The sequence below is a fragment of the Phytophthora ramorum genome (genome assembly GCF_020800215.1).
Source record: "Phytophthora ramorum isolate Pr-102 chromosome Unknown Phyram_PR-102_s0006, whole genome shotgun sequence".
Taxonomy (NCBI): Eukaryota; Oomycota; class Peronosporomycetes; order Peronosporales; family Peronosporaceae; genus Phytophthora; species Phytophthora ramorum.
The window spans coordinates 1,850,485-1,866,852 of record NW_027150652.1 but is presented as its reverse complement, the minus strand read 5'-3'; the positions used below and the strand labels follow the sequence as shown (position 1 = coordinate 1,866,852).

At 54.1% G+C, this 16,368-nt stretch overlaps 9 protein-coding genes across 10 annotated transcripts; 4 read left to right on the top strand and 5 right to left on the bottom strand.

Moving 5' to 3' along the window:
- Nucleotides 1–36: 36 nt before the first annotated feature.
- KRP23_7482 (Tetratricopeptide repeat protein 28) lies at nucleotides 37–1,481 on the bottom strand (the record flags this gene model as incomplete). The annotated part of the gene is made up of 5 exons (XM_067892804.1): nucleotides 37–763; nucleotides 832–887; nucleotides 951–1,175; nucleotides 1,256–1,358; nucleotides 1,420–1,481. 5 exons carry the CDS (start codon nucleotides 1,479–1,481, stop codon nucleotides 37–39), a joined length of 1,173 nt encoding a protein of 390 aa, XP_067744648.1.
- A 133-nt stretch (nucleotides 1,482–1,614) lies between these two features.
- On the top strand, nucleotides 1,615–2,267 carry KRP23_7481 (FAD-linked sulfhydryl oxidase ALR; the record flags this gene model as incomplete). The annotated part of the gene is made up of 3 exons (XM_067892803.1): nucleotides 1,615–1,776; nucleotides 1,857–2,005; nucleotides 2,084–2,267. 3 exons carry the CDS (start codon nucleotides 1,615–1,617, stop codon nucleotides 2,265–2,267), a joined length of 495 nt encoding a protein of 164 aa, XP_067744647.1.
- Nucleotides 2,268–2,459: 192 nt separating this feature from the next.
- On the bottom strand, nucleotides 2,460–3,420 carry KRP23_7480 (uncharacterized protein; the record flags this gene model as incomplete). Its single annotated transcript, XM_067892802.1, has 7 exons — nucleotides 2,460–2,503; nucleotides 2,568–2,667; nucleotides 2,723–2,812; nucleotides 2,917–2,988; nucleotides 3,068–3,117; nucleotides 3,205–3,287; nucleotides 3,353–3,420. The coding sequence occupies 7 exons, from the start codon at nucleotides 3,418–3,420 to the stop codon at nucleotides 2,460–2,462; spliced, it is 507 nt and encodes a 168-aa protein (XP_067744646.1).
- Nucleotides 3,421–3,769: 349 nt separating this feature from the next.
- Nucleotides 3,770–6,390, top strand: KRP23_7479 (Endoplasmin-like protein; the record flags this gene model as incomplete). Its single annotated transcript, XM_067892801.1, has 2 exons — nucleotides 3,770–3,894; nucleotides 3,960–6,390. The coding sequence occupies 2 exons, from the start codon at nucleotides 3,770–3,772 to the stop codon at nucleotides 6,388–6,390; spliced, it is 2,556 nt and encodes an 851-aa protein (XP_067744645.1).
- Nucleotides 6,391–6,500: 110 nt separating this feature from the next.
- KRP23_7478 (Cilia- and flagella-associated protein 58) lies at nucleotides 6,501–9,263 on the bottom strand (the record flags this gene model as incomplete). The annotated part of the gene is made up of 1 exon (XM_067892800.1): nucleotides 6,501–9,263. One exon carries the CDS (start codon nucleotides 9,261–9,263, stop codon nucleotides 6,501–6,503), a length of 2,763 nt encoding a protein of 920 aa, XP_067744644.1.
- Nucleotides 9,264–9,631: 368 nt separating this feature from the next.
- On the bottom strand, nucleotides 9,632–10,858 carry KRP23_7477 (uncharacterized protein; the record flags this gene model as incomplete). The annotated part of the gene is made up of 3 exons (XM_067892799.1): nucleotides 9,632–9,773; nucleotides 9,850–10,154; nucleotides 10,235–10,858. 3 exons carry the CDS (start codon nucleotides 10,856–10,858, stop codon nucleotides 9,632–9,634), a joined length of 1,071 nt encoding a protein of 356 aa, XP_067744643.1.
- A 217-nt stretch (nucleotides 10,859–11,075) lies between these two features.
- Nucleotides 11,076–12,211, top strand: KRP23_7476 (Translocation protein sec62; the record flags this gene model as incomplete). Its single annotated transcript, XM_067892798.1, has 2 exons — nucleotides 11,076–11,117; nucleotides 11,240–12,211. The coding sequence occupies 2 exons, from the start codon at nucleotides 11,076–11,078 to the stop codon at nucleotides 12,209–12,211; spliced, it is 1,014 nt and encodes a 337-aa protein (XP_067744642.1).
- A 211-nt stretch (nucleotides 12,212–12,422) lies between these two features.
- Nucleotides 12,423–14,261, bottom strand: KRP23_7475 (the record flags this gene model as incomplete). Of its 2 annotated transcripts, none has more annotated exons than XM_067892796.1 (1): nucleotides 12,423–14,261. In XM_067892796.1, one exon carries the CDS (start codon nucleotides 14,259–14,261, stop codon nucleotides 12,423–12,425), a length of 1,839 nt encoding a protein of 612 aa, XP_067744640.1. The 2 variants fall into 2 exon arrangements, with proteins under 2 accessions (XP_067744640.1, XP_067744641.1); XM_067892797.1 differs by having other exon boundaries at nucleotides 12,423–12,704.
- A 232-nt stretch (nucleotides 14,262–14,493) lies between these two features.
- Nucleotides 14,494–15,954, top strand: KRP23_7474 (Cyclin-C; the record flags this gene model as incomplete). The annotated part of the gene is made up of 7 exons (XM_067892795.1): nucleotides 14,494–14,525; nucleotides 14,595–14,707; nucleotides 14,835–14,919; nucleotides 15,014–15,138; nucleotides 15,250–15,376; nucleotides 15,505–15,552; nucleotides 15,651–15,954. 7 exons carry the CDS (start codon nucleotides 14,494–14,496, stop codon nucleotides 15,952–15,954), a joined length of 834 nt encoding a protein of 277 aa, XP_067744639.1.
- Between the last annotated feature and the right edge of the window lie 414 nt (nucleotides 15,955–16,368).

Genomic DNA, 16,368 nt, shown 5'->3' with positions numbered 1-16,368 from the left:
TCCCGCATGGATAGTGTTTTCGCGTGGCTTTAGTTTTCAGCTCGCTGTTGGCGGAAGTAGCGAATTCGTGAGTTGGCGCACATAACCTTTCATTTGAAGACGCGCTCGAGCGACACCCAAGTAACAACCGCATTGCTTCACCGCGCCGCCATCCCCCAGTTCCTGGGCTAGTCGATGGGCCTGATCGAAGGCGCGTTCCGCCTTTTCGTATTCTGCACGTCGACTTGCCAGGTGACCTAGTTGAATCCATGCAAAGGTCTCCGCTGGGCGATCGTTGACAGATTGAATGAGCTGCAAATGCTGGTTCATGCACGCAACTGCCGTGTCCAGGTCACTTTGACGGCTTGCCAGAAGCCCCAGATTGCCGACAGCGAGACCCTGGCCATATGCACTATTGAGCTGGATGGCTAAGCGAAGAGCTTCCTGGTAATAATGAGCGGCTTCATTCGGTCGGTCAAGCGAACCAAGTGTAAGTCCGAGATTCAGATGCGCCACAAACTTGCCAGCGTCGTCCGCAACCTCTAAATGTTTTTGGTGGTAGACCAGTGCGTTTTGCAAGCTTCGACTCTGCGGATCGACGAACTTGCCTGTGTAGCTGTAATCTTTTGTGGAGGATGAAAGGAGCTGGTAGTTGACGCCGATGCAGTTGGCAGCCAGTCCCGTGAACAAATTGTTTTGTGTGCTCTCGCTAATCGAAAGCACTAGTAGGTAGCTGTCAATAGCTTTGGAGTAGTCCTCGACGTTGTCGTGGAGAATTCCTAGACTGATAAGAAATAAAGCGCGGTTTCAGCGCTGCACTACAACCCAAGCTTGAAATGCATGCTGCCTTACCACAAGTAGGCGGTACACTCGGCATCGTGGCGGCCTGCGCGCTTGCTCGATTCCGCCTGCAGTTAAATTATTCAGCACATGACAGGTCTAAAGTCACTAAATTGGACTAATGTACGCACCAGCATCGAGTACTCTTTGATGAGCTTGGACGACACGGCACGGCCACGATCTTTCAGCTTCTGCGACGAGCAGCAAGTGAGTTTAGACTCTACCTCCGCTCCATTTTCAAATGTCGAGCGGATATGCGTCTTAAGCTTGCGTAGAGCCGTTGCATGTGGAGAGAACACAGTTTTCTGAATGCGCTCCTCTCTGCTAGGAGGGAAGTCTCTCTCGGGCGTTTTGATCTAGCTCATCATCCCAACCAACAAGAGCACGGTCAGTTCACGCACGTAATATCACGTAAATAGACATGCAGTCCACGTACACTTTCAGGGGCATCAATCCGCTGCGGGAGATCCACTTGCGGTGTAGCTTCAGCAAGCTGCGTGCCTTCGCGTGCGTTCACCGTCGTCACATTCGAGTTGATGCTGCAGCAAAAGCGTTAGACTCAATAGGAAACACGTCCATCGTACCTCTTTAATCACGTACAAGGCATCTAAGCTGCGGTTCAGCGGGGACTTGGGCGGGGAGTGTGCCGGAGACCTCGCCATTCCGACAAAGCGACGCCCGGTCGTTTCCCGAAGTTGAAGTTTGACTTGCTGCAACTTTATCGCAACTCCACGAGCAACTCAATTGTTAAGTTGTTGTTATAATGCGCTTGTCACTTTCATCAATTTGGTTGCGATGGTGGCGGCCAAGAGCGACCCGAACTGCGTGGAGCCGGCGTGCGCCGACAAGATGGACTTCTTCAAGAGCTCCATGGGCAAGAGAGTTACGACGCCAGCGATGCAGCCCAAGGACTGCCCGCTGGATCGCCAGGAACTGGGCAATGCCACTTGGGGACTCGTGCGTTTCTAGCAAGAACTGCGCCTTGTAACAGTGTGGTCTTGCTGACTACCTTTGGATCGCTTTGCGATTGTCTGTAGCTGCACTCGATGGGCATTTACTACCCAGACAAGCCGTCGGCGGAGTACCAAGCGAAGACCAAGACCTTCATTGAGGCGCTAGCGCTCATGTACCCGTGCGTGCACTGCGCGGATGATTTCCAGAAGGAGATTGCCAAGTCGCCGCCATGGTAAGTTGTGTGCGACTTTTATTGTGGTTTATCAGGGCGAAGACTAACGCGGTGGGGTGTTATGTGCAATTGTTGCAGTGTGGAGTCACGCACAACGTTCTCGATGTGGCTGTGCGAGCAGCACAACATTGTGAACCGCAAGATCCACAAGCCTGTGTTTGAATGCACGATGGAGAAGCTGGAAGAGCGATGGCGGAAGGGCAAGCCCTCCTGCTGGGGCGAGGATGGCGACGAGGACTCGGCCAAAGAGTCTCTGGGCTGAAAGCGCGCCCATTTTGTTCGGACAGTGGATCTGAAGAAGTGATATGAAAGATACGTGCGTAGCATTGGCTTGTCCTGAAGCTGCCGATAATGCTACAGCAACAACGCGCAGTGTTGCACCATTGAAACATTGCCATGCTGTCGTTCGCTCTAATTCGATTGCTCGTTACGGACTGGCATTCTTACAGCGCAGTTAAAGCTCATCGGACTTCGACGCTTTCTCAGGCTGTGGACAGACTGTAGAACACACATCGCCTATCAGTTGGAAGAACAACTAGGAACGAACATCAGCGTGGGGTACCTTGCAGTGAGCTCACACACACCCGCTCCTTGGCTGGAGTGAAGTCGTCGAAGAACGTACGCGTGAGCTCGTCCTCATACTCTCCGACAAAATCGTCGCACTGCACATCATGCATGAGGAAATGTATCAACTGTGGCGTAAGTAAAGACACTCACCGCAGCGCTGAGAATTTTCTTGGCCTTTTGAGTACTGCCCGAAAGCGGAACTTGTTCGCACACGATATCCAGCACCTCAAGAATGCGAGCCTACCAATTACCGTAACACATAGCAAAGGAATTGCGTTGAGAAAGCCAAACGAGCGTACAGTAACGTATCTTCCCATCGGTACACTAGAGATCGTAAAACGAACCTCGCTGCGCGAGTACTTGATCCGCTTCTTCTCCTCGCTGATCCTGAAGACGACGTCCATGTCGTGGTCATTCTGCAGGCAGACAATGCGCATGCCGTCATCAAACTAGAGCTCGTACAGCAGGTATAAAGGTACCAATACTCCTGCCGACCTGCGTGTTGTTCAACTGCGTCTCGATCTCGAACACGATCGACTTGCAGACTACGCGCCATCTCAACAGCAAATACACGCATGAGCTTCCCAGCAACGATGAACTCAATAGCAGCACATTAGACGAGGACAACGCACTGCAGCAGGAGGCTGACTGGCTCTCGCCGTCGCAGTCTAGTTGCGCGTGGCCGGCAGCGTTGAAGCGTTTGGAGTGGTCCCACCTAATAACCACAAGAATTTTACATCGTTAGCGACACGGCGAGTTCAGCTGCGAAATCCGCTGCACCTGTCGGTCCATCCAAACGCTGCAGGAAGCATCGTCGACGCTACCGCGATCGCTAGTGCTGTCTTCATGGCCTCGTGTCTGAGTATGCGGCAGTTACAAATCGGCGGAACCTTTTCAATTGGCATACCGCATGCGCACGGTATGCCATTCAAGAGGGATTCTAGAATCGCGTCTACGCTTCCCACGTGGCTTGCGCGAGCTGATTCGCCCACGAAGCGTCGCCGCGCCCGGTCTCTCGTCCATATGGAGCTTGAATTGCACGAACTCGCCACGTTTTACATCCAAAACAACGCGAATTAGTCCAATTGGTCGCAATTGCGATCCGTGGAAAGATCGCTCTACCCGGCTGTCAACACGTCGATGATCGAGGAGCTCACTTTCATTTTTGCCAACAAGATCCCAGTCCAGTCAAGACCCATGAAGACAGGAGGCCGCCGCTCCTCGCTGCTGCTGCTGCTTGTGACCGTGGCCCTGTGCTACAGCGCGCTATCCACGGGCCACGCCCACGCCGAAGTGTCCCCGGGCTCGGAGGACGTGCTAGGGTGCGTCATCCATGAGACCTTTGTGAGTTACCACCACCGTTTCTAACTTTGGTTTGCTCGGACAGAAGAGGCACGCCGAGTCTGCTGGTGGATGACCTGGATGATGAGCCCATGGCTGGCGGCGAGACGTTCGCGTTCCAGGCCGAGGTCTCACGCCTCATGGACATCCTCATCAACTCGCTGTACCGCACCAAGGAGATCTTCCTGCGCGAGCTCATCTCCAACGCGTCGGACGCGCTGGACAAGATCCGCTTCCTGGCGCTGTCCAACAGCGAGCTGTTGGGCAAGCTACGCGACCTTGATATCCGCATTAGCTTTGACAAGGACGCGCATACGCTCACGATCCGAGACACGGGCGTGGGCATGACCAAGGACGACCTGGTCAACAACCTCGGTACGGTCGCCAAGTCCGGCACGGCCAACTTCGTCGAGGCCATGCAGGCTAGCGCCGACGACAGCAACCTCATCGGCCAGTTCGGTGTGGGCTTCTACTCCGTTTACCTAGTTGCCGACCGCGTGCGCGTCGTGAGCAAGAATAACGACGACGACCAGTACATCTGGGAGTCGGACGCCAACGCCTCCTTCACGATCATGAAGGATCCGCGTGGTGATACCCTCGGCCGCGGTACCGAGATCACACTGTTCCTGAAGCACGACGCCACCGAGTTTCAGGATCAGGACAAGCTCAAGAGCCTCGTTGGACACTACAGCGAGTTTATCAACTTCCCCATTTACGTGAACTCGAGCTCCACAGAGACGTACGAAGTAGAAGAGGAGGCTGAGGATGTCGAAGAGACTGTGGAGAACGAAGAGAAGGACGCTGAAAAGTCCAGCGAAGAGGACGAGGAGTTGGAGGCTGTCGAGGAGGACGGAGAGGTGGAAGCCCCCAAGACGCGCTCAGAGACTCGCACGGTGTGGAACTGGGAGCGTGTGAACGAGGTGAAGGCCATCTGGACGCGTTCCAAGGACGACATCGCCGACGAGGAGTACGAGAGCTTCTACCACTCGCTGCAGAAGACTGACATTACGGACCCGCTGACGTGGATTCACTTCCAGGCTGAGGGCGAGATTGAGTTCAAGTCGATCCTGTACGTACCTGGCCAGGCGCCTCGTGATTTATACACGCGTTTTGAGAACAAGAAGGCAGACATCAAGCTGTATGTGCGCAAGGTCCTCATCACGGACGACTTCGATGACTTCCTGCCGCGTTACCTAAACTTTGTTGCTGGCGTCGTGGACTCGGACGACTTGCCCATCAACGTCTCTCGTGAAACGCTGCAGGAAAACAAGATCCTGCGTGTCATCCGTAAGAAGCTGGTTCGCAAGGTCTTGGAAATGCTGCGCAAGCTGTCTGAACAGGAGGAAGGTGACGACGATGATGATGACGAAGAGGATGACGAGGTGGCGGACGTCTCGACCGACGCTGACTCAAAGACTGAGGCAGATACGAAGACAGATTCGGAAGAGGAGGCTGAAGAAGAAGAGGAGGAGGATGAAGCCAATGCCAAGTACAACAAGTTCTGGGAAGAGTTCGGCAAGAACATCAAGCTCGGTGTGATGGACGACGCGTCCAACCGCGGCAAGCTGGTGAAGCTGCTGCGTTTTGTGACGAGCCAGAGCGACGGCAAGTGGGCCTCACTGGAACAGTACGTGGACCGCATGAAAGACTGGCAGGACTCCATCTACTACATTGCGGCCGAGAACGCGGAGGCGTGCGAGAAATCTCCGTTCATGGAGAAGATGCGGGCAAAGGGCCTCGAGGTGCTCTACTTTGTGGATGCTCTGGATGAGTACATGGTGTCGCACATGTCGGAATTCGACGGCAAGAAGCTGGTGTCTATTACCAAAGAAGGCATCAAGTTCGGCGATGAGGACGAGTCTCTCACGCAGAAGCGCGAGCAGCTATACGCGGACAAGTACGTGGCGCTCACGACGGCGCTCAAGACACTTTACGGAGACAAGATTTCTCGTGTGACGATGTCGCAACGTGTCGTGGACTCGCCTGCTGTCATGGTGACCTCGCAGTGGGGTTACTCGGCTAACATGCAGCGCATCATGAAGGCGCAGACCTTCGCAAATGGCGAGAAGAACTCGCCGATGTACGGCACCGGCTCCGCGATCCTGGAGCTCAACCCCCGCCACCCGATCGTCTCCAAGCTAAACGGCCTGATGGTGAGTGATCCTGAGAAGGATGAGACCAAGGACTTGGCTTGGCTGCTGTACGATACGGCACTTGTCAACTCTGGGTTTGACATGGCTGATACCAACCAATTCTCAACGCGCATTCACCGCATCATGAAGAGCAGCATGGGTATTGACAGTCTTGAGCTGGAGCCAGAGATCGAGGTTCCGGAGGAAGAGGAGGAAGTAGACGAGGAGGAGGAAGCGGAAGCGGAAGACTTGGACGAGCCTGAGGTGATTGAGATCCCTCAGTCGGATGATGAGGTTCCCGAGGAAGCTGACGAGTCTGTTGTGGATGAAAAAGACGAGCTGTAGACGGTGCGAGGACTTACCTCGAACCATAATACACGTTCATTTACAGTTTTCAAGCTTCCGAATGAGATGAACTACGGCCACCGAGTTGGTTGAAAACTTTTATGAATGCGCTATTGATTGAGACTGAAGCCGCCGCCGACAAAGCGGTTCGCTGCAGCGATCGCTAGCTGCCGTTGTGCATCAGCAGGGCTTGGTCGATTAACACCTTTACTGCTGTTGTTATTCGGAATGTTTGGCAACTGAGTTTGTTGAGACTGCTGCAGTTGGTTGCGCGAGGCTAATATGACAGGCTGCTTGTCCTTCATCTTCGCCTCAAGCTTCTTCTTGTAATATTTTCGCTTGAACTCGTGCAGTTCTCGCGCTAGGCGCTCGATCTCGAATTTCAGCTCGTGCTCTTTGGCCTGGAACATGTTTTGCTCACTAAGCAAGCTCTTGAGCTGCTTTTCTTTCTCTCGCACAACCTGTTGATACCAGCTCAACTGCTCTGCAACTTCAGGTCCTGGCTGTCGGGCTAGAATCGCTTTGAGCTCTTGGTACAGCTTCTCCTTCTCTTGGTTCACGAGCTCCTTCTCCACTACTTCTTCTGTCTTCTGAATGAGCCGTTTCTGTAGCGTCTGAATCTTCTGCAGCAACTCGTACGTCGCTGGGTCGCTTCCTTCGAGCTTGCGCCACCGATGCACATTCATGGGGTTCTCCAGTTCCTCTGATAATGCCTTCACCTTCGTTTTCTCCTGAAGCAGTTCCCGCTGAAGATGATACACTTCACGCTTCAACTCATCAGCTTGTCCTACTTGGTGCTTGGCAATGTAGAGCTCGCGCTTGAGATCCGTCACCTTCAACTTGAGTACTCGGATGTCCTGCAACCGTTCTTGGTACTGAGCTTCACCCTTACTCAGTGTGGATTGCTGGATCTTGAGCTTCTCGTACAGAAGCGCAAGCTCGTCATTGCGTCGGATAAGCTGCGTGCCTAGAATGTCGCGCTCATTAATGACTTGGTCATATTCTTTGCGCTGCTCCAGAGCCTCATCGTCCATTCGCCGAATGAGGGTGCTCAGTTTACGGACCTCAGCGTCTTGGTTGTTGATTGTTTCCTCATTTGCAGCCAACAAGGCGCGTAAACGAGCAAGTTCGCTCTTGTGCTGCTCCTTTTGCTTCTCCACCTTCTGATGGTCGAAGTGTTCCTTCACGAGTGCCACATCCTTGGCTGCAACTTCCTCCTTTAGCTGTTCAATCTGGTGAGTCAAGATCTTAAACTTGCGCTTCATCTCGGCGATCTCGTCTTGCGACTCGATGAGATTTTTGCTGTAGAGGTTCCGTTCGCTTCGAACAGCCTCGTACAGTTGCTGCTGCTGTTTCAGCTTAGTCTCGCCCTCGTGTACCTTCTTCTGCAGGTCGTGGTTTCGCATCTCCTTGAGCTTTGCTTCCTCTTCAGCCTGCAAGTACAGCTTACGCTGCTCCGCGGCCTCCATGCCGTATTTTTCACGCTCCTTTTCGAGTTGGTAGATAAGCTTGCGTTGCTTAGATGCCTCTAGTTTGAAGCCTGCAAGCTCTTGCTCCAAGTTCTTCGCTACACGCTCGTTGGTCTTGATCTCATCCTGCGCGCGACGAACTTTTCCCTCGGTCTTCAGCGTTTGCTTGATTTGCATGGCCTTCTCGCGCTCCAACGCCTCGAGCTCCGTTCGTGCATGATCCTCATTGATTTTGTCCAGGTCAAGGTCGTGCTGCATACTCTTGATTTGAGTTTGAAGCACCAACTTGGCAGTATGCTCCCCTTCAAGCTTTTCTTCGAGTTGCTGCAACTGACGCTTCTCCTTGTCCAGCTTGCGTTCTACCGTACCCTTCTCGAGCTTTACGCGGTGAATCTCGTCGTGACGAGCCTTGAGTTCATTCTCCAGGTTTCGCCGCTCTACCTCAAGCTGCATCGTCTTGTCGCTTTGCTCGTTGAGCAGGTCCGTGAGTTTCTGAGTACGCCCGAACAGAGTCTCGTAGTCGCGCACATACTTATCCATCGTACTACGAGCCTCAGATAGCTGCTTCTCGAGTCCACCAACCTGCGTTTGCAAGCGGGTGACCTCCGTAGCGCCCTGGGTTTGCTCCGTGGTCTTTTTTTCGAGCTTACTTTTCACGTCCTTAATCTCTTTGTCGAGCCGCTCCTTGCGTCGTATTTCGCGCTCCTGCTCCGCAGCCTTCATGGCGAGCTGGTCCTTCAGAGTTTGAATATCATTTCTTTGCGAGGCGGCCAGGGTCTCCATGTCACCTAGACGACGATGCAACTCCTGTATCCGCTCATGATCTTTCTTGGCATTGCTTTCATGCTCTTCATTGGACCGCATGAGCTCTTCCTTCGCACGCATCACCTCCTTCAGCATACTCTCCTGTCCAGCACTTAAGCCTGAGCCTTGCTCTACAAGCCGACCGAGATTGACGATCTCGTCCTTGAGCTGCTGAATCGTTTCTTTGGCACGAAGCTCTTTCTCGTGGGACGCATCCACCATCTTCCAGGCCTTCTCCATTTCCTTCTTTAACGAGGCAATGCTGGCCTGGTCTTCTTGCGACAGCTTGAGCGCCGTCTGCACCTTGGCAGCATTGTTGATTATTTCAGCATTTAGTTCTCGGCACTTCTTGATCAGCTTTTTCTCCTGTCCGTTGGACTTCTTCAACGCGCGGTGTAGTTTCTCGTACTCAAGGCGAAAGCGTTCCAAGCTTTTGTCGCCCTCCAGCTCGGTAAGCACTTCCTGGAAATCACTTTCCAGCGCCTCCAGTGACGTAGTCTCCATTGCCCCCGCATCGTCACCAAGGAGTTTTCCATCAGGAGATAACGATGAGCTTTCGGGCCCACTTCCCGAGGGTTCTTCTTGCACCCTGCCGCTCATCGCCCCAGTGCTCCACAGCAGTCGCTTTCTCAATCCGCACTTGCTGCTGTGCGTCGTTTTCTCCCAAGTATAGCAGCGCACTCGTCCAGACACCTTGCCTTTTTCAGACCATAGCAACTCTTATTTATAGGGAACTCGATGATCAATGTGAACGCCAGCCAAACCGACACCACCTTTCTTACCTAGCGAAAGAGAACACAAACATCACTGCACCGAATCGGTGGCTTGAGATCCATAAACGACAGCCAATCGTGAGCATGAGAGCACACGTAGATACGAGACGCACGCGTTAGCTACTGATACGTGTGGATTGACAAGTTGTCTGAATAACTGGTCTTGGCTTCGTAGATTCCCTGGGAAGTCAGCGGCTATTGTTGCACGTCCCAGATCTCGGCAAACAGCTCAATCACATCCCCAAGGCGCATGCGCTGCGGCAAGTCGAAGGTCCGGCGCACGGATGATAAACCGTCGAACAGAAGGTGAGCAGGTACCGGTGGTGGGCGTGGAGGGCTGTAAGAAGACCAACAAATAAATCTACAAAGTCAGTTTTTGCAGCGCATCAATGTGCAACCAGGAATCTACGTACCGTGTTTGTGTGGCCGTAAGCCAGGATGCGCGCGATTCCTGCCATGTGCGCAGACCCACGTTGAAGAAAGGCCCATTACGGCCCTGTGGCCACCACGGATCGGTATCGCTGGTAGCCGCAGCCATCTGGAAGCGATGCAGATGCTGTACCAGCCAGTCCAGAATCTCGGCGATTGCCTGCGTAGCGGCGTCTTCATCCGTGATGTTGGAGAACGCGAAGCCGCTCTGCTGGTTCACAAAAAGCGACGCCTTCAGCGCCGTAGCAGCCTGCGAGTTTGCAGCGCACGAGCTCAGCAGCGTCTGGTACTGCAGCAACCAGCCACACAACACACCCATTAGCCGAACATTCGTTACACCACAAAAAGATTTTTAAAACCTCCTCGTACTGCTTCAGATCCAGCGTAGGGCGACTTATCCCCCAGCTGCAGCAGCAACGGGATGATCGGCGTCTCTTCTGTCTGTTCTCCAATAGGTTTCCAGGCCACGAGTCCCTTCGGACACATGGCGACGACGCAGCCCAGCGGCGCCGAGCGCTCCACGGCCACCTTAATGGCAAGATCGGCCCCCGCGCCCACCCCGCAGAGTCCCACGCGTTGAATGTCGTGCTTCAGCTTGAGATACAGTGCCGCTTGCTGCACAATGGCCATGTGCTCTTGCGTGGTGCCGTCGTTTGTCTTCCCCTCTTGAAACAAATCCAACACCAGCACCTTGTAACCCTGCTCCGCCAGCTTGTCCGCGAACGAGATGGTCGTGAGTCCGAAGCGCTCAGTGGCACCGGCAAACGCGCGGCTCACGCGGCTTTGTTCGGCCACGAACACGACGCCGGTCACGATGCGGCCGATGTGCGAGGCCGGCGCCACGAAATACGCGTCCTGCAGGCGGCCCTCGAGCGCTGAGACATCGACAGAAAGCTCAGACGCGGGCGTGGATGTCAGGTCCAGCGGGAACTGCAGCGTGGATCCCGCCCCCGAGTAAAGGAAGCGCGGGCGCACGATGCCGGAGACGCTCATCTGGGCGGAGGCGGAAGGTTTGGTCGAAGTACAATGTGGAATGGCTCCCCAATAATATTGAAATTCGATTTACGGTGTTGGACAGAATATAATTTGCAATTAATTGCAAAAAGGTTTCGTGACACGTCATCGTTCTCGAACAAAAGTCGTCGACTCGCCTCATTCCCGAACAGGCCACGCGTTGGAGCCAAGCAGCAGCAGCAAGCTTGTGAGCACGATGAGCACTGAAGACGCCCCCAAGACGGACGCCGTGTCCTCGGTACGCACCCGCTGCCTCTGCTGCGTATTTTGCGCCTTCCCCCGTCTCCAGCGCCGGTCTGGAGTGGGGCATATGGCTCTGCAAGCGCGAAACTGACCTCTTTGCTGCTACGCCTCGTGCAGACGGCAGATAAGCCCTGGGAGACGGAGAAGGGCATTCGCAAGATGGCAGACCTGCTGCGAGGACGCAAGGGCATGCCTGCACGGCACGCCGTGGAGCTCGGCAAGCGCGTCGAATACTTCCGCGGAGACCGACTGGCCACGTTCCTGCTGGCCAGCCCCATGGCAAAGAAATACTTCCCGGAGCTTAAGACCAAGGAGGATGTCAACTCGGTGGGCCGCGCCCTCGTGCAGAACAGCTACATCCATCGCTCCGACCGCGACGCCAAGAACAAGAAGCTGCTGAAGCCCACCCCAAAGCAGGACTTCGTCCCCGAGGGGTACTACACGTGGATGTACGAGGGATCCAAGACCCTCCGCAACATCATGACGGCGCTGCTGATCATTGGCTTCCTGACGATTACGTGCTTCCCCATCTGGCCGCAGTGGGCCAAGGTGGCGCTCTGGTACATGTCCGTCACGTTCCTTATCTTCATCGCCATCTTCGTGGTGGTGCGACTTTTCATCTTCTTTATGCTATGGATGGTCGGCTACGAGTACTGGCTGTTGCCTAACATCTTCGACGACAACCTGTCGGTAGCGGACTCGTTCGTGCCGCTGTACTCGCTGCGTTCAACGGACTCGTCGGAGCGTATCTACCGTCTGGCTGGACTTGTTGTGTTCGCATGCTTCTGTGTGTGGGTGAAGAACCAGCCCACGGACTTTGACGATTACATGGAGCTGACGAAGCAGTTCACGGACGACATTTACAGCGGTAAACTTCTGAGCGATATGTCTCAGAAGGACCAGGACAACATTGATAACGTGAAGGTCCCGGACCTCGAGGATCTACTCAAGGATGAGGATGAAGACGATGAGGACCAGGACGCCAAGTTCGCCAAGATCTTAGACGAGGAAGAGGAGGAGAACTCAAAATTCTCGGAGGCGACTGAGGATGACGACGACACGGAAGAAGTGGTAGACCGGGATTTGTAGATGGCAGCAACCAGGCAGATTAACTGACTGACGGACACAAGACCGTAAATTCAACTTAGTACTTGATCATTCTCCTGTCGGCGATCTGCCGCACTGCACTCTGTTACAGCTTCGTACTCGAGTGACAGCATGTAGATTGTTTTCATATGAACCCATGTAGTTTCGCCTTCGACGCCACGCCTCGATGTCCCAAGTGAATCAATGTTGCGCTCTAGTTCCACGGCGTTAGAGTGACTTCATCGTAGACAACTCCATTGCGATTCAGAACAAACTGCACGCTCATTTCCTGCTCAGTCGAGTCGATGCGCAGGTAGCCCCAATCGTTCAGATGGCTCACACTCCACTCACCTAGCTTGTCTGAAAAGCCTTGCTGCTCCAGACCAGCGCCTGCGGAGCCAATCACAATGTGGACGGGCCCCTTGCCGTCCTTGGTGCACTTCCCGTTGCGCACCGCGCAGCTGCGTTCATAGGAGTGCTGGTGACCTACCAACATCAGGTTCACCTTGTGCTCCCAAAGTAAATCCTCAACTTCTTCACGGAAGTGCCGAGCCACCTTGTAATCGGCTTCCTCGCCCAGTTGAGTCGTGTACATCATTCGGTGCGATGTAAACACGATCCATGGTGTTTTCTTTCGGTCTACACTCTTCAAATCGTTCTCCAACCACTTGTACTGCTTCGAGCCTCGGCGCCAATCGTGTTCCGATGAAATCTGAATGACGTGAATACCACCATAGTCGAACGAGTACCAATAGATGTTGTTGCCGTTGGCTGGTGCATCCCAGCGGTAGAACATCGGCACCGAGCACTCACCCGACGAGTCTTCGCCGTAGTTGGCCCAGTCGGGGTGGAAGTTCATCCGACCATCCTCACCGGTAGCCCCACTAGGGTCGTTTGCTCCACCCATCATGTAGTCGTACTCGTGATTGCCGATGCTAACCATATACGGAACTCTGGTCGCGTACGGCTCAATGATGTGAAAGAACTCGTCCCACATGTGCGCATGGCCGCGGGCGTAGCTGATGTCTCCAAAGTGCAAGAGGAAGCTGTCGTAGCCGTCCATCACATCTTGGTACGAGCGTACTGCAGTAGATGTCGCGGCAGGTGCAGGGTCGACACCCATGTCGGCGTACGCGATGAACTTGGCGCTCTTCACCGACTCATCTGGTCGACTCATGAACGAATAAACAGAGCTCCACCCGTCCTTCTCACTGCCAAACTTGTAAAAGTACCGTGTGCCGAGTTTCAGTCTCTTCAAGATGACCGTGTGCATGTTGCCCGGATCACGGAACCATTGCTGACTCGTGAGGTTGGCCGGTCGGTTGCACAGGTGACCAGCGGTGTACGTTTTAGACTTGCCCTCAGCGTGTTCCTTCAGCGCAGCAGGATCGAGACCGTACTTGACGACGGGCGTCTCCTGCGACGCCGAGTTGAACATGACCGACATCTCGTCGACATTTTCGGTGACGGCAATGTGGCCGTGCTTGGGGGCTGTAAAAGCTTCCATCATCCCCACTTCCAACTTGGCAACAGGAGCGAAGACGTTGCCTCGCGGCTGGAAGTTGAAGTACTCGACGGTATAGTTGCAACGCATCATGTAGAGGGACGAGAAGCGGATGGAGTTGGGCAACTCCGGCCCATCAGCTCCAGGACCATCAGCGTCCGTGATACCAACCTTCACCAGGAAATCCTCGTCGTGGGCCTTGGGGCCGCAGCTGAGACCAACAAAGTCCGTCTGATGCGGACGCTTCACTCCGTTCCAGGAGATCACCAGATCCTCTCCGTCGCGCAGCAGCGGAGGCATCGCAGTCAGCTTCACACCCTCCAATTGGTCGGCCACGTTGTCATTGGCGATACCGTAGAGGAACCCGGTGGCATCATCGCGATTCGTGTCCCAGACGTGGTCCTCGAGGTGTACAATAGGCCGCGGATCCTTCCCCAGCGCGTCGCGCAGGCTGTCCACGTATCTATAGCTCAGCGGGGGCTTCTCCGCCTGCGCGAAGGCAGGCAGGAATGCGGACAGTAGCAACAAAGCGTAAGGAGATGCGACCATCGCCTGCGTATCGAGAATTCTTCTCTCTCAGCTTCCACCCCGTCGATCAGCAAATGGCTCAGTTCAACATGCTGTCCGTTCCTCCGTGACATAGAGGGAGTATATTGAGAAGGATATATGGTCCGGTACTGTCAATAGGAAATAAACTACCAGATGATTGGTGGAAAAGAGATCAGATTTCAACCAGTCAGCGTGGATCGTGGCACTTCCATACTTATCGGCGGGCGGCACCATGGGGATGAACTTTTGGCACTCGACGCACTAGTACGTGGCCGTGTGCGTATGGCCACCTCGAGGCGATGGAGCTGACGTCCTGTTCTTTGAATGTGCCAGTCTGTACTGGATGAAGGACGTGGCCAAGGCGGACCTGCGCAAGAGAAACCCGCTGGACCGCAAGCATCTGACGGACGACGAGGTCGACAGCATCCACCTCGCCAACATTTCATGTGCGTAGAGACCAAGTTCAACGGCCTCCGCAGCTTTGTAGGGCCAGGAACGGAAGCTTCGCTGGTTTATTGGACGTCCTTGTGTGACGGAACTGATGATTTGTTCTTGGTTCTGTTTGATCCGCAGTGTTGGAGGAGATTGGGCCCCGCTTGAGGGTTCGCCAAATCATTATTTATACGGCAATCATCTTCTACCGCCGGTTCTATCAAACGTGAGGAAGACAAGGTTTTCGTGTTGTGACTTTTAAGTGCGCTACAGTAGCTAACATTTGTTTGCGTGCTGCAATACTTGAAATGTAACTGTAGGCAGAGTTTCGTGAACTTCGATCCGCACTTGGTGGTTGGAACGGTATTCTTCCTCGCTTCCAAGGTCGAGGAGAGTCAGCTGTCACTCACGACCGTCGCGTCCGTTCTTCATCATTACACCACGAGTACGACAACCTTGCTACAGCAAGCGCATATTCATGCTCGCAAACGTCTTGGTTACTTACGATCTTGCTACACATTTGCTATATTTTGTACTAACAACGCTATTATAATAGCTGGCGTCGATGAGGACGAGTCCATGTACATGTTCCAGGACAAGGACATTCTCGAGTGTGAATACTACGTGATCGAGGCGCTGCAGTTCGATTTAATCCTGCACCATCCGTTCCCGTCACTTCTCCAGTACGTGTTGATGCATGTGTAGTAGATGCGTCCGCGTGGCATGCGGCCACTTGTGCCTCTACACTGCTTTTTGTCTACTTCTGCTGATTTCGTATTGTGCCGATGTACTCGCAATCTCTCGACCGCAGGTTCCTGGACGAGTTTGAAATACACGAGGAGTGTCTTCAGCTTGCATGGTGCGGACCTTGCTGTCTTGTTCTGGACCGATTGCTGCATTGTGTTTTGATGCAGTCGCGCTAACTGCGTATCACGCACTGTCGTGGTGGGTTGACAGGCAATTGGTGCAGTATTCCTACCGCACGGACATCATCCTTCTGTACCCGCCGTTCATGGTAGCGTACGCGGCCGCGTACATTTCGTGCCGCGACGCGGGCTACGACGCCGCGCAGGTGTTTGCCACGGTGAACATCAAGAACGACCTGCTGATGAAGATCGTGGAGGAGTTCCAGGAGGCTGTGGAGGACGAGAAGAAGCTATACTCGGTGCAGGCGACGGCTTTGGAGCGTCTGGAGGAGATCATCCCGGACTCAACGGCTGCTGAGACGGAGGCAGCTCCTAGTGCGTCAGCTGAAAAGTGAGCTTGTGCGAAAGAGAGCGGATAGGAATGGAGCAATGGAGCGAAACAGCTTGTCCGCCACAGTTACCACATGCAAGCTAAATGTAGGTTGCTGTGTCGCCAAGATCATTGAGTACGGACGTCGGATTGACGGATCTCAGCTGAAGCCACTCACTTGTATCCAGCAGGAACACGGGTACAGCAGCGTTGCCGTGTTGGCTGGTGATTTTGAATCCAGTCCAATGGATGTTGAATTGAATTCCTACACGATGGGAAGAGTCCCCATACTCTTGAACCTAAACTTTGCCTGCCACGTCCGCATGTAGCATGGCAGCGTTGACACAGCTTGCAGCCGCCATCGGGTGGCCTTCTTGCAGCAGCAACGCCTGGCGACGATCCTTCTCAGCAGGGCTATCCCGGGACCTACCAGCAGTAG